The sequence below is a fragment of the Pipra filicauda genome, unplaced genomic scaffold (assembly GCF_003945595.2).
Source record: "Pipra filicauda isolate LSUMZ 115617 unplaced genomic scaffold, ASM394559v2 scaffold38_size3968069_pilon, whole genome shotgun sequence".
Lineage (NCBI taxonomy): Eukaryota > Metazoa > Chordata > Aves > Passeriformes > Pipridae > Pipra > Pipra filicauda.
The window spans coordinates 1771160-1786838 of NW_024104520.1; the positions used below are offsets into that span (position 1 = coordinate 1771160).

Sequence of the window (15679 nt, forward strand, 5' to 3'; positions counted from 1 at the left end):
TTACATAATCAATTTTATGGTTATATGAAAAATAATGTGTAAAAAAGTAAGATGTCTTTGGTTTTATAATTAGGAGAAATAAAATTAGTCTGTCCTTTTCCAATATTAATAGTTATATTAAATCAGGTATTTTTTTAATCTTTAATCAACAAAATAAAACAATGCAGATTGTTGTTAATTGCCTAATAGTAGTGCCCCAAAGGACTGACTTTATGATGTATCATACAGACACACATATATAGTTTTTGACAAAGGGCAAACTCTCAGGATTTTAAGATGAAACAGTACACTCTGGATATGAACACTATTTTAGCAATCAATATTTGCTTTAAATTCTCTTTGCAAGATGGCTAAAATTTCTGTTTCCACAGGTAGAGGGCTTGAGTCTGCAGCATGGAGAAATCAGGGCGGGGGAGCCACTGAAACCTGAATGCCCCCTGAATGCAGAGTTTTCAAGGCTAAGTGTTAACTCACATTCTGATGTTATCTGATAATAATGTGAAAAAAAAGTCAAATGGCCACAGGCAGTTTGAAATGAAGTCACGGGCCGTGCATTCCCCAGCTGTGGTGCAAAGGAAATGACTGATAAAAATATTTTTTCTAGCTGACCTCCGGCTTACCTTTGTCTGCCAAAGAATTTCCGGCTAATTCCGCTTTAAAGCTTTCTTGCAGCTACAGCCTATTCCTAAAATCTTCTGTGTCAGAAAACATGGACCCCGTCTGAACCTGTTTACTGATGCACTTTATCTAAAAAACAAATGAAAGCTTTGTACTAAATATGCAAATAGTGCTCCTTAACAGAAAATAAATTGCTCTATTCCTATCTAGGGATAGAACAGCACTTGGCATTTGGATGGCTCATTATTGGAGAAACTACTTAGTCTCCGTACCTGTGGATAGACATACTTGGGGACAGATTTGTGAGGGGCTATGGAGCACTCACTCTTGCAGTAACAAGTATTTGGACACTGAGCAGCCTAATGCCATTCAGTAGCCTGTGCCTGCCTCTTAGGCACAGTGTGAGGAATCTGACCCCTGAGAAATTGATTCAGAAAGCTGGAAAGCTGAATGAGATAGGTTAGGCACATGATGTGATTCTTGGGGACGTCCGGTGAGGGACTAAGAGTTGGACTCGATGGTCTTTTGTGGGTCCCTTCGAACTCAGCATATTCTGTAGTTCTATTATTATTCTATACTTCATTGCCACCCAAAGTTAGCCACTCTCTTGGCAGATACGAGATGTATTTTACTCTTCCAAGATAATGAAAACACTAACTTTCCAATATTACACAGGTTATGCACAAGGAGTTCAAGGCTGAAATGTGTGTTATGCACTGCATTTGAAAGAAGGTGGAAGTTGTTTACCTTCAGGACAGGATCCTGCGAGCCGTGGTTCCCACAGGTCCATAGCTCCACAGGTCTGAAGAGAAGTGGGATTTCAGGTGCTCCTCTCTCTTCTGTGCTTTATCCTGGGTAGTTTACACAAGCCTTCATGTCTGTTGACTTGCATACCAGCAGTATGCAATCTAGTCATAAACACCACCTAAGCATGGTGGTTTTTTGGCAAATCTCATTGGGTTCTTTGAATGCTTGATTTAGTCAAGTGAAAGGGGAAAATACTGAAATTTTTCCTTATGAATATAGCCCTCAGAAATTATTTAAATACAGGCCAAAGGGAGCTGTGAAGGCCTTGTGTCCCTCTGCCAGAGTGAAATTTCCCTGAAATTAAGGGACACATACAAGTCTGCTTCCATAGTTTATTAGTACAAACAATGCATACACAAGACTGTATATTGTTTGAAGACTGCAATAGATTTCTAATTTAACAACTTTGTAACAAAATTTAACTAAATTTGACATTTATGAAAATATAAATCTCTGATTGGATAGGTTTTCCCAACAATACAAAGTTTACATAAAAACATTCAATATGATCTATTAGTTGCAAACAAGTTAGGAAAAGTCATTCAAGTCACTTAATATACTATATTGGCTTTTACACTGAACATTCACACACTACATTAAATTCTAGCTTAGCATTCATTTCTTGGAAATCTGTGACATGGGGTTCTGATTTTAAAAATAAAATTATTCTGTTTAAATAATTTGAAAATATATCCACAGATGTGCCATCTTTAAGATATGTAAGGGGGGGAAAATTTTCTTATCCTTTCAGATATTGTCCAATATATGTTTTTACTTGGGAAAATGTAAATTTTTTACAGCATTTGTAGTTATTTCACAATTTCTCCCTTGAAACGGTAAAACTGTACAAAAGGCTCAAAACAGTTCTAAAGCAGAAAGTGAAGCTTGTACATATGTGGAAGTAAGAAAAACCCATTACAAATTGGACCAGTAAAGGACCTTTGAACAGCCTTTATGTGTAGTGGAGGATTTCACCACATATACTAAGTGTCCCAGAGTGTTTGGTCATTTGATCTGTATTTATCATGGGAAAGAACAAAAATGATAGTAAGGCAAATGTTATAAGGATTAATATATGGCAGATCTGAAAACTATTAAGATTACTTTAGGGACATAGGAGATACTTTAGATTTTCTTACAACAAAACAGATAGCAACCTTTTAACATAAAGAAATTAATGTGTTTAACTGTTCATCTGTAACGCTCTTTGTCTTTGAAAAATTTTCATTATGACCTGACTAATACACACTATGAAGACGAAAAATTTCCCTAAACCAAAAATAAAACCCCAATCCCTATACTTCTTTTACAACTTAGGATTTTTTTCATTTTATCACAATACAGAAATCTGAAATCCCTGCATGCAGTTAAAAAAAAAAAGCTTTCAGTCCATTCATTAAGGTGAAACAAATACTTGTTGCCTCACATGGTGACATGTTTACAGCTGACTGGCACCTACTCCATTCAACCCAAAGAATAATCCCAATTAAAAAGAAAAATCAAAGTAAGCATTTTTAAAATGATGATGGAATGTATCAAGTGTTCCAGGTTGGCAGGTGACATCTTGTCATTGCACCATCAAGCAGAAAAACGCATTTTTGCAAGTGGTTATAAAGCCGACTGTTAGCTGTAGACCCATCTAGGTGACTTGGAATATAAAACAGTGGTCTGACTCTTCTCACCAATCATGTGGAGGTTTAGTTCTAGTTAAAACAGTCTGTCAGACCCAAATGTGATCACCTGACTTCTGTAATAGCATAACAATTTTGACAGTATTGCTAGAAATTTTTAATCAAGGCCCTGGTGAAATTCTGGACTGAACCTTGTATTCTGAAATTAAAAAAAAACCCTGCAGCCCATTTATATTTACTTTTATGTTTACATAAGTGTAAGACAGAAAAAACCCAGCTGGTCTGCCCTCTGCTGTTTCTATCTGTCTTCCAAGAAACACACTGATTTTTACATGAATTCAGAAAACATACCTATGCAAGTATACTATTCAGATAAGCTCATCCAGATGGTTAGTCAGTTGTCAGAGGCAAAACTGTGTCCTCTGCAATCTATGGCTGAGCACACTTTCTCATAGCAATAGTTGTGTTTTTTGGTTGGTGTTGCTTCACTCACCTCAGGCTCTATAACTGTAATGGGGCTATCCCTTGCAAATACTTCTGTTGATTCCCTCCAAATGCAGTCTGCAGCTGCTTTGAAGCTATAATTGTGACATTTTGGCCTAATCACTTGTGTTGTGTTATTGAAAATCTGACGGCTGTTTGAAGTAGCAATTTTGATTTTCAGTGCAGCATCAACTCGATCCACTACAGTGTAAGTACCTATACTTCCATCATCAAATCCAATAATAATGTTTAAATGTCTCTGTGAGAGTGTAAGAAAAGTGGGAGTTTTATAAAGAGAACAGGCACCAATGTTTTTGCCATCAGCCAGCCTCATTACAATTAAGCTGGAGACCGCACCATTATCATCATCTTCCTCACCACGACAACAAATGTATACAAGGTAGCGGCCATCACGAGACAGCCTCTGCCGCCAGATGACACCTGGAGCGTGAACCACACGGAGTTTTCCACTGTATAAATCAAGCACATTGATGTTCTCATCACCACGCGTTATAATTCCTAGCTTCCCATTTGGAGATATTTCAAAGTCTTCCAATTTTTTTAAGAAATTGGTAGGCAACTGCACACGCTTGCAGATGACTTCTTCTGTTAAGCTCCAGATATTCACGGTTTCAGTAGATGTTATAAATACGATAATATCTGGGCAGTCTGGTATCAACTTAATATCCACAATGCTTGCACCATCATCACAGCAAAACTTCTTTGTTATGCTGCCTGTCCAGAGACTGACAGCCAAGACTTTGTTCTTTGCCATTCCGACTACGAATGTATTTGCAGTTGTTATAAATGCATTCTGTAAGGCAACTAAAATATTGCAAACTCTATGTCCTGTGGACAGTCGCCACACTCTGGATGCATTTTGCTCACAGAGAGAGACTACAAATTGATCATTATGAGTAATCATTAGTTCTGAGATTTTCTGTCCATTAATGCGGAAGATATTTTCACCACTAACAGTGTGCCATACGTACTGGCTGCATTTGTCATCTGATGTAACCATTATCTCTCCAGAAGAGGTCAGCACGCAGTTTTCAACAATACCTTCATGCTTGAACACAGCTTCAATGAATCCGGTGCTGAAGTTCCACTTATGGACAGAATCTGATCCGTCTAATGTGTATATTAATTCACCTCTGGCTGGCAACACCAGCCTTTGGATAGGCTTGCCAGATTTGTCAATATTGGACATAGCAGTTATGATGTCTATATCCCAAATAGAAAGGACACCACTGGTGGATAAGGATAGCAGCATGTTATGATGATTTGATTTAATTAGCCTGACTATAGTTCCTGAGATTTCCTGTAAGCTTGCCATACACTGTCCAGTATCTCTTCTCCAAACAAAAATGGCTGAGGTATTTTCCATTGAAGCAATTATACAGTTGCTATTTTTGGACAACACGGCAGATATAAAACGCTCATTGTGTTTAGCTCTAAACTTTTCAGCCACCTTCCACACACGAGTGTCAAGAAGTTCAATGCTGAGAGCCTTACAAATTAAAATTGCACTTTGGTCTTCAGAAAGCTCTATGCTGACAACTTCACTGTCTTCCCTTCTGCAGTCAAAGTCATCTGTAAGCTGGGGACTTGCAATCTCCTCCATATTCCAAACAGAGAGGCTACCCTCATTGTCCACCATCACCATTTCTTGGGCTGTGTCCAGAATTAGAAGGAATTTCACAAACCCACTTGAAAATTCAGAGGTCACGGTGGTCAGCTTCTCTCCACTGCCCAAGTGAAAAATGGTTGCAGTGTTCAAATACTGTCCACAGAATGCATAAACTCCATCTGGAGAACACTGCACACAGGTCACTTCGTACCAGCAGTGGAAGTGATAGAGAGGCCAGCCGTAAAGCAGATCTATTACCGTAACATCTTTGCTGGCCTCCAGCCAAGCAAGTGCATGGTTGACTGATAATGTAAATCCATTTATAAAAGTGGAGCCCCCAATTCCACAATGTTTTGATCCCTTAATTTCCACCTCAGAGAGAAGACAGGAATTTATGTTATCATATATCAAAAGAGTGTTGTTCGTTGTAGCCACTACAAGATACTTTTCATCACTAGTGAGCTTCATCCCTAAGATAACGGACGGAGCTGTTGTAATTTGCCTTAGTAACTGGCGGGTCTCTACATCCCAAGTGCTAATGGAGCCATTTTCTAAAGCAGCAATAATTGTGCTGGGATTAAATGTAGGCAAAACCTCAGTGACATGCATGCAGCTGGATGACAATGGCAGGCGCTCAGGGCTGTAAGTGACATCCATGGAAGAATGCAAAGGGACGATAGAGCAGTACTTGGGTCCATCCTTGTCACATTCTAGGAGGAGATGTCGGAGTTTGGGCAATGAACTTACTACTGGGAGAAGCCTCTGCTGCAATTCAGCAGAGAGTGAACCTGGGTATTTTACTACTTTGAACTTTATACTGCGGAGGGTACTGGCCAGAAATTTCAGCTCCTTTTCTTGAGAGTAGGTGTAAGCCAGTTCTATGTCAGAAAGTGCTTTATCAAACTGCCCTATTCTAATCATGGTGTACAGCCAGCTGAAGTTCATAATGACTCCATACAGAAGATCATCAGTTCTTCCACATCTTGTCAAGTGATGAATAAGCTCCGTCATTTTTCTGTGATTGATAAAAAAGATATCAGGTTCTAATGGATTACACTGAAAGACCCATGGCTGATCTGGTGCCTGCCTGTCAAAAGCAGTCTGATCCATGCAATGCTTTTCATCCTCGTTCAGGCCTCTACTGTCATGGTCAGGACAGCCACTCAGATGTTGGTCATTGCTGTAAAAAGGTTTTCTTCGTCCACCAGACCAAACACCAAGGAAATACTCTGCCATGACTGTGTGCATTTCACGTAAGTCTTCTTCGTTGTGCAGGTACAATTTCTGGGCAATTAGTTGCAAGTGCCTATTTGCCCAAAGAAGCAGTGTTACATTTTTCACCTGTCGCTCTATTAAGTATCCTTGTAAGCCCTCCTTAAGCCTTGCAATATATATATATGGAATTCTCAATGGATTACTGTCTCTGACGCTCTCATTCAGTTCATACATAACACTGTTGTCAAGGGCTAAAATATCTTCCAGTTCCATTTCACTCAGGCCAGATCTGGACATAGTAATGTAGCCAAGTGCTCTTGACAATAGTCTTGATCCACACTTGTTTTCCAGTGACCAAAACAACTGCTCTATGCTTTCATGGACAGTGACACAGAGGGAGGACTCATCCACATCCTTGTGTGATCTCCAGTTCCTGACCTCTCTGAAGGTTAAGTTCACAAACATAGGCAGTGTGCACTTGGAGAATGCCTGATTGACATAGATTTGTTGCCCTGATGTTACTTTTCTTTTAACTCGCAGCAGTTGATGTTTCAGTACTTGACTACATGTCTTTCTGTCCCTTGCAGTCAATTCAATATAGTTGCTTTCTTCATGAATAAGGCACCTCAGTTTTTGCAAGATCCCATGCTTGTTTGGCAGTGTTGACAAAATTATCCGTACTGAGCGGGGAAGGTGAATGGGAAGCCACCAGAGCTTCCTACCATCATCACTATCTGTTAGCTGTTCTAGGGCATCAAATATTATAACCAGTGGCCTGTGAAATGAAGACTCATTCAAGAGATTTATGAACAAGTCCCGAAGGTCATGAATCTTTTTTGGGTAACTTTGTACGAGGCAACGGTAGTTGACTGCTAGTTGTTCACAAATGCTCTGAAGTATATTCTTCAGATCTGCACTTGTTTCAGTGGATCCCAAAAATCTTATAACTACCACAGGGTCAGAATCTGGTCCCATCTCTTCTTGCAACCAGGAATAGGCCTAGAATATAGAGCATAATTTAGTTATATCTCAGTGAAGCACAGTAACAGAGTTTATAAATAGTGATAGCCTGTATATAAATAAATCATTTAAAAATATTACTAGTTGAATAAAAATGCTTTCACTTGCAGAGTTCGAGGTGGGTTGATTTATGTGCACTGAATGAAATTCAAAGCATATATCATCTTTGTTTAGCATAGATAATATCTCAAAACACTAAGACTCAGATCCACAAAAAGTCTTATGTCAAAGGGGACATGACTAGAATGTAGTCCATGAATCCCAGGGTATTCTTGGCAAAATCTGTGTCACTTCAGAAAGTAAGTAGGTAGAGTGTCTTATAAATAAACTTCCTTAGACACTATGCAATGTCATCCTTGGTCAGCCTACCACCAGAACATGTTTAACACGGATTCCCAGCTGAATAAAAATGAATATCTCTAGAGGACAGGGATCAGAGTACAGGTTGCCCTTAACTAGCTGGTTACCTTAAACCCTGGCCCACAGAACTACACTCTGCCTTGGTGTATCTGTCTTTTTCTCTAAAACACTGCCACAAGGAGGAAAAAGTATCTGTCTTTTGGTTAGATCACTCTAAGCAAGTGAGGAATGTGGTTTTAAATCTTCCCTGTCTGTGGAGGCTAACAAGCTCAGTTCTTTTATTTGCCACATCTTTTCACCACACTTTATGTTATTACAATATTTTAAAAGAAAAGTATAAGCAGAGTCTCTAGGTTGACTTCTGTACTCAGATCTGAAAAAAGAGCTTAATTTGCAAATCCCAATTTCATATACACAACTAATGTCACTCTATAGGAAGTAGATACATTATAAACAGTACTGTTCCCTTCTCCATTTCTTTCTGCCTGATATGGCTGTTTCCTAGCCCACTATGCTAAATTCTCTGACCAGCCTGCGCAGAACTCAAAGTTGTGACTCCCAGTGAAGAATTAGGCTTAGAGATGCCAGCTTGGTCTTTTTCTGCATCTGGTCCCCCCTGGCACAAAGTGTTTCATTCATTTGCCTGTAGTAATCAGCTCAATGACTTAAACAGCATATGTCAGATAAATAAGTACAGGTATTTTTGGAGATTATTTCAGATAGATTTGTAGCAAGTGTATTAGACTAATTCTGGAATAATTTCTGATGAGAACATGAAATGGCATGACTTGGAAAGAAATACTGCATTTGCGTTTAAGACTAAAACCAGCACATGATGTTTAGATGGTTGCAGATTCATAGGACCTCAGTGGAACAAGAGGGAGAGATCATTCTACAATACACATTGTTAATTAAAAATATATTGATTCCTATTAGGCTTCTAAGAGCTCTGTTAACCTTTTTTTGTTTTGGCTAAGCACATGATACAGATATGTTATTATCGGAAGGTAACTATTTTTCTGCATATGTGTACAAAAATATGCTGAATATACCTTTTATTATTTTTATTTTATATATTGAGGGCTGATATCTGATCTGTTGACAAAAGGAAGAATGAAAACAAAGTTGGCCTTTACACACAGTAATACTCCCAACATGACATTATTATGTAAGGTATTTATTTACCTTCTTTGCCGCTTCAGCTAATAGAAGAGTCTTCCCTGTGCATGGTCCTCCATATATGATAAGAGGGTTAATGTGTCCTATTTTGCTAGGTAAAACATACTTGTGAACTATGTTTAATGCCTCACATCTATATTCATAAAAAGTGGAGTACGTTTTACACAGCGATGAGTGTTGAAGAACTTCATCATACAGTGTATCTGTCTCCGTGTCAAAATTCTGCTGCACTGTAGCTTGGATTATATCAATCATGTCTTCATAGAACTGTTTACCAAGTCCTTCAATGTAATGGTTCTCCACTTCTTGGGAGTAGCCCAGTTTCATGTCACAGTGAGTGACGGATGTGTACACTCTCAGATTGGACGATGCGACAATGGTAGGAATGAATTCGTCCCTGAGCTTGATTAGTTTCTCATGGGCTTCAGGATCTCGTAGAAACTTCCCTGCTGTATGTACCACATCCATGTATTTTCCCATCTCTGGAATTTTAACGAAGCGCTCAATGTTGGCAATTTTCCGAATGTAGCAAACACACTTCTTTAGGAAAGCTGGTGTTTGTTTACCCAAAGCAAAATCAAGTTCATCTTCAATAGCTGAGGATGAAAAGAACACAGAGTCTCTGTTAACTTTTCTTTATAAACATGCCCTACCCCCAACAGGCAGACTCTTAAATGATTGCATCTGTTTGTAAAAAACTAAAAAAATGAAAAATTTGCTGGGTCCTTTTCTATGGGTTTTAGTCTCAAGCAAACATAACAAACCTTTTTTCCCCCCTCTCTTTAATTATATGAGAAATGCCAACAGAAATATATCTTCATGTTTGAGAAAAGGTTGACAGAAAAGACAATAAATGGATAACATAGAAATTGTTAGTGGGAACTTTACCAGAGGAAAGATATCTCTTTGCTTGGCTATGTTTCATTTTTCCTTTCTCATACAGCAATTTCACAGCAGTCTTAAAAATCTTCTTAATCTCTTCTGATATATCTTGCCATTTGTTCTCATTCATAGAGTTTGGAGAAGATTCCATCTTTTAAAAATATCCACAGTTAAACAGTAGGTATAATACACACATCTACAACTTCAGAAAGTAACAGTCTAATATTCAAGGTCAAAAATAACATAGTAACAGAGAAACACATACACTGAAAAAAATAAATAAGGGTTAAACTTTTTATACTGAAGGTGATCATAATGTAGCTACTTGGAGTATTTTGTGAATTCCTAGTGTAGGCAGTTAACGCAATATTTTTCAAGAATAAGGCCAATAATACCTTTATAGAAAGAGGATTTTGAAAACCAAGCCTGAAATAAAAAAGCCACAGTAATACTGCTAAAATTATCACTCCTTTAATGAGAAGTAATAATGGTAATAATTTAAACTCGAATATTAGCTAGCATATTTTAAAAATACAAGATCATATGTGACATTACTTTCATTCATTCATTGCTATAGTAACAGTAATCTTACTGTCATCAGAGAGGAACTCTAATATAAATTCACTAATCCTTTCAGATGGTATCTTGCAAATGCCATGATGGAGGTTTCTCTAAGGCAGTTGGGCTTTACTTACTACAGATGAAATCTTTAAGGGGTCTCCAGTTTTCCTGGAGGGTGTAACAGGAAAAAGAACAACCTCCAGGACAAGCTCTTTCTTGACATATTAACAGCTGTGTATATTTTATTCCTTTCTGTAAGTTTATGAGATGTAAGTCTGTGTTACATCTTTAAGTTATGTTACATCTATGCCACACCTTTAAGTTACAGCTTTAAGTTATGAACATTTTTTTATCTAGTCCTATGTATCAGTAGTTTGAAGAAAGGTATAAAAGATTAATAAAAACTCCCAAACCAATAGTACAGTATGCATTCAAAGTGAAGTGAAAACTCCTTTAAGGACTTCATTTTTTGTACACTAAAATCTATCCTTTGTTATATTGGATGTGTAGGAGGATAGAATTGAGCCCTGATAATATACAGCTTTTGTTGTCATCAGTTAAAGGCAAATGCCTGTTTTAAAAATAATAATTAACAGTGTTCCAAAATCTTATACTACAGTTAAGAAGTTAAAAGTATGACACCTAACTCAAGACATGCTAAGCACTTATTAGAGAGTTTTCTTCTATGGGGATAGAAGGGAAAATTCCTCTGCAAGTCCTGTTCATTGAAATCTAGCAAAAGCACAATACTAAGTAGAAGAGCCTGAGCTTTCCCTGTTACAACATCAGGGAAGGAAAGAGAAATCTGGACAGCTGTCTCACTAGCCCCAGTAGGTCATGGATGACAACAGTCCCCTTCCTCTAGCTGTTATCAGAGAGCACATCAACGCAGGAGTCAAGTTCCTTGGTGTTTTGCGACTGCTCCCTTCACCATGCATGGGAAAGGAGCATCACAGCAACAGTTGCTCAGGTGTGGACAGCACTGTAGAAGCCAATTCAGAGACAGCAGCAAGTGCCTGGCCTTGGGGACTCCCTGGCACTAACTGACAGAGAAGAATGTCGTTGAGCGGGTGACTGACTTACCGTATTCTGGTAGTTCTTCAGCATTTCAGATTTTGGTCTGAGGTAATATGCTGGTGGCACTGCATTCTCATCCCTGCAGTACCACTCTTCTAAAATCCTTGTCTCTAGCTTGGCCTCTACAGCAGCATCCAGGATCATTTCAAATTCTGACGATTCAACTTCCCCTGGTATTCGTATGTTCCCATACTTCTCTCCCAATAGGCCCTATGTATTTACAGGAAAGTAGGGATTAAATTTTTCTTTTTCGTTATGCAAAAAAAGCCTCCTTGGGGTCTGAATGTCATAAAAATAAGTCTAATAGTAGTTAATGACTTTGAAATTACTAGGAAGGGAAACAAATACTGTGTGAGATGAATTACTGTAAAGGGTACTGTATTGAACTGTATCTTACATGACCTGGTAAAATTTCAAGTAGATGTATTGTCTTTCATATTATTAACTGGTAATAAAAATACAAAGGCATTCAAAAGAATTAATTAAAAAATATCCAACATACTTAGCACAGTGTTGACTCATGTACTACTGAGTTCCATTAGTCACAGGTAGAGATTAATCTCACATGAAAAAGCAAATGTCAAAATACTTTTCTGTGGACAAAGGATAAGTATGCATGCCTTTATTCTTATAAAAGTTCATGTTCTGTTTGATGAAAATTCACATGATGTTATGCACAGTTCATATTGGTGCTATTAAAGATGTGGCTTATACCAGCAATACTAAGGATCAATGTTGCAGAACCATGAGCTACTTTGCTGTTTTATATTCCTTTGTTGTCTTTGCCCTGGTAGCTGTTCATTGAAGAACAGTGGGGCAAGAAAAGACAAAATACTGAGTAGAAATGGATCAAACCCCATTTTAGTACTTAAATGCGTATCTTTTGTATAAAGGTAAAGGTTTGTGGAAGTCAGTTTTTAAACTGTGGCACAGGAGATATTTCACTTTCAAAAATGAGGAATAAAATGGTGGTTATGGTATTCTAAATACTCTTTTTTGAATTTATTTATGTAGTTTACTATCCATAAATATTCTATAAAATATGATTGTAATGTCCTGGACTTTATAGTGTTATAGGAAATTACTGCAATCTTTCATCAATTTTTTTCAAATTTGTGATCATCAGATCAATTCTGCATTATATACTTGGTCCACAAGTCAGTGAGAATTCTTACTTCATTTATAATGGGATTTTTGAAAATTCCTTCCCAATTTTAAATGTATTCAGTAAAGATCTTCAGTTAATGAGGAGGACTTCATGCAGAGAGAAACCAACAGTATCAACATTTTGATTCGAATCAGAAAGATCTCTTAGTAAAGTAATGCTAATGCAAATACAGTAGTACCCTAAAGATGTAAATGACCTTGTTTGTAAATAATAATATCTAAATATTCATTATTTTTAAACCACTCATCATAATGAGAAGCTGTTTTAAACTCTTCCAGCTGAAGATCAGCCTGAAAATCAATAACTGATGATGATGAAGCCTGCTTCACTGATTATAAAAGCATGAAGCAGCAGACCACTTTTCTGAACTCAGTTATGTTGGCAGAAGATACTTCAGTGGCTTACCAAGCCAGATGCTGCAGCCTCAGAGCACAGACATCAGAGCAGTGCATGAACATTTCCTAAACTCTTTTGGGGAAAACCACGTCAGTTAACTCAGACCACACTTCATATTGTGTAAACTAACCTGGCTTAGTTTTGCCTGGAGCAGATTAGGAAGAACTCATATGAACTACCAAGCTGGCTTTGATGGCAAGAAGTTGGCATCCTTCAACAGAGGAGCCGTGACAAAGAGCTGGTGGGCAGGAAAAAGTCAGTGTCTGTCCACTGCTTAGGATAAGTGAAGGAACGTAGGAATTGTGATAGCTCATATAGCCAGGTTCCAGTTTCTGACAGGTCACAGCACTTGAGTTCTTCAAGAGGCTTCTCCAAAAGAGAGGGATTAGGGGAAAGTTGGGTTTGCCTGACTGCCCATTCAGATCCCACAGCAGTTTGATTCAGGGTGCACATCAAGGAGTCAAGAGATTGTAGCAAATTTGTTCAGTAACTAGAATTATATAAATTATCCAATATTTTTATAATCTGAATTTATTTTTTCTATCATTCTAACTAGTAGCTCCCCTCATAGAGAGAACTATGTTGCTTCACATAATGAGATAGCTGGGGAAAATTTTGAAGCTTTTACTGTTCTGATCTATTCATAGAGACCTATAATTTTTGAATTCTGAAGCTGCAGAGGTTAAACAAAATATAATATTATTTTCCTTCATTCAACTGAGGTTAATAACTCTTATTATGATGAATTGGAAAACCTTTTAACATTCATGTTGAGGTAGAATTCTCATAAAATTTCTCTCAGAGAAGCTTTTACCTTACATAGAAATTATTACTGAGAGTTCACTAGGCTACACTTTTTCTGAATTTAAGTCCAGTGGATTCAATAGACAGTTGCCTGAGCAAAGATCAATAGCTGGGCCCTTCATTAACAATACTAAAATGTTAACATTAATATGTCTGATTTTAATGTACTACATTAAATTAACTACGTTTGTTTTAGAATTATTCTGTGTACTTTTCTGCTTCTCTGATATGGTTTGTGCTGTTCTCTCTCCACTGTACTATAGGCAAATAACAATCAGTATTACTTTAAAATTGAAAGACAGATTTTTTTCTTTCGTCTGTCACTGCAAAAGACATTATGTAAATAATCTCATATTAGGGATCATCCTACTGACTACTTGAGCAAAACACAATAAAAATGAACTTTGATATGATCCAGCAAATCCTAAATACTGTACTGAGCAGGTCATTTAGAGCAAGGCAATCTCAGGCACTGCAGTGATAAAAGTCAGCTGAGGTTTTGGTATTAGTATTGGACTCTATGTAGCCATCTGAAGAATATTTTGGTAGAAAATGTTATGTTGTAGAAAGTCTTCATGTAGTCACTCCTGTGCTTTCTGATAATTTCAGACTAGCCTCAATCTACAGCCCAGTTTTACTGGCCCTTTAACTGAGGTATTGAAACACAACTCCTTTTCATTTTTCTGGAGAGGATTGAAGTAACTGACACTGTTTTTCTAAAGGACTGTGGTATCATACCCCAGGCTGGAAGCAGGAGGCATGCTGAGTAAGTGTAGCTGTTTTCTACGGAGAAACTGATTCTTGAATGCTGGGTTACACCACATAAACACACCAGGTTCCTGAGGAACAGTCCCTAGATGCACTGCAAGTTTTCCAGTTGCAGTGGCATTGGTAAAGAAAAAAAAGACTAAGGAGTATAAACAGATTATATGCATTTGCTGTAATTTTAAAAGACTATTTGTTTGTAGGGTTACATGACAGCCTTAGGATGGGTGCATTTGCATGCACAGGCTGTGAAAACTACACCTTCCCCTGTTAGACACAAAGGTGAGGGTTGGAAGTAACTCCTTCTCTTTTGGTATCATTATGGTTACGTTTATATCTGTCTGTATAAGTGTAGTCTATCAGGGTACCACAAAACCACTCAAACCTTAAAGGCCTAAATGAGAAGATCTGAATTGCGCTTTTTCTCCAGGGTCTTCAGTGTCTGAACTGCATCCATGCCAGAGGCTTACAGCAGCCTCTGAAAATATCTGCTCTATCTTCATTTCCCTATAGTTTCAAGTAAATGCAGATTTCTTCTTAGAAAAATAAAGAAAAATGAAGCAACAGGATTGAAAGAAAATACAATTTCTCACAATCTTCATGTTGTTTCATATTAAGTCTACAAATAAAAATTACCATTATTTCAGCCCTCTATGAAAAATATTATAGTACTCTACAGTAAGAACCTAAAACTTCAATTTGTGATAATAACATTGCAGCATTTTGATGATTATTATAGGAAATTATTTTTAAAGGGAACAGTAATGTTTACACTGTGTTCATTATCAAGAGACAGTTTTATATGCAGATTCGTGAATCAAAATCTCCCACCTGATGAGTCATTTTCCTTTAATAGTAAAACATAAATTAAAGATTCATTAGATTGAAGGTGATTGAACTGTATAAATCTACCAGGCTGACAAACATGTATAAAACCCTCAGCAACCATATGTGTCTAACAAAACTTTGCAGAATTAACACAGAGCAATCCAAGCCTTGCTAGCTTTCATAGAATCACAGAATCATAGAATGGTTTGGGTTGGAAGGAACCTTAAAGACCATCTACTTTCAAGCTCCCTGCCA

General features: G+C 37.5%; 1 protein-coding gene across 1 annotated transcript in view; it reads right to left on the reverse strand.

Moving 5' to 3' along the window:
* Positions 1-1743: 1743 nt before the first annotated feature.
* NWD2 (NACHT and WD repeat domain containing 2) overlaps positions 1744-15679 on the reverse strand; it is a 52899-nt gene continuing 38963 nt past the window's right edge. Inside the window, exons 4-7 of the mRNA XM_027746757.2 lie at positions 11470-11673; positions 9832-9976; positions 8950-9539; positions 1744-7383 (exon numbers count right to left, since the gene is read on the reverse strand). Of these exons, the coding sequence (XP_027602558.2) occupies positions 3451-7383; positions 8950-9539; positions 9832-9976; positions 11470-11673 (4872 nt within the window). The 3' untranslated portion in view covers positions 1744-3450. The remainder of the gene's footprint in view (positions 7384-8949; positions 9540-9831; positions 9977-11469; positions 11674-15679) is intronic.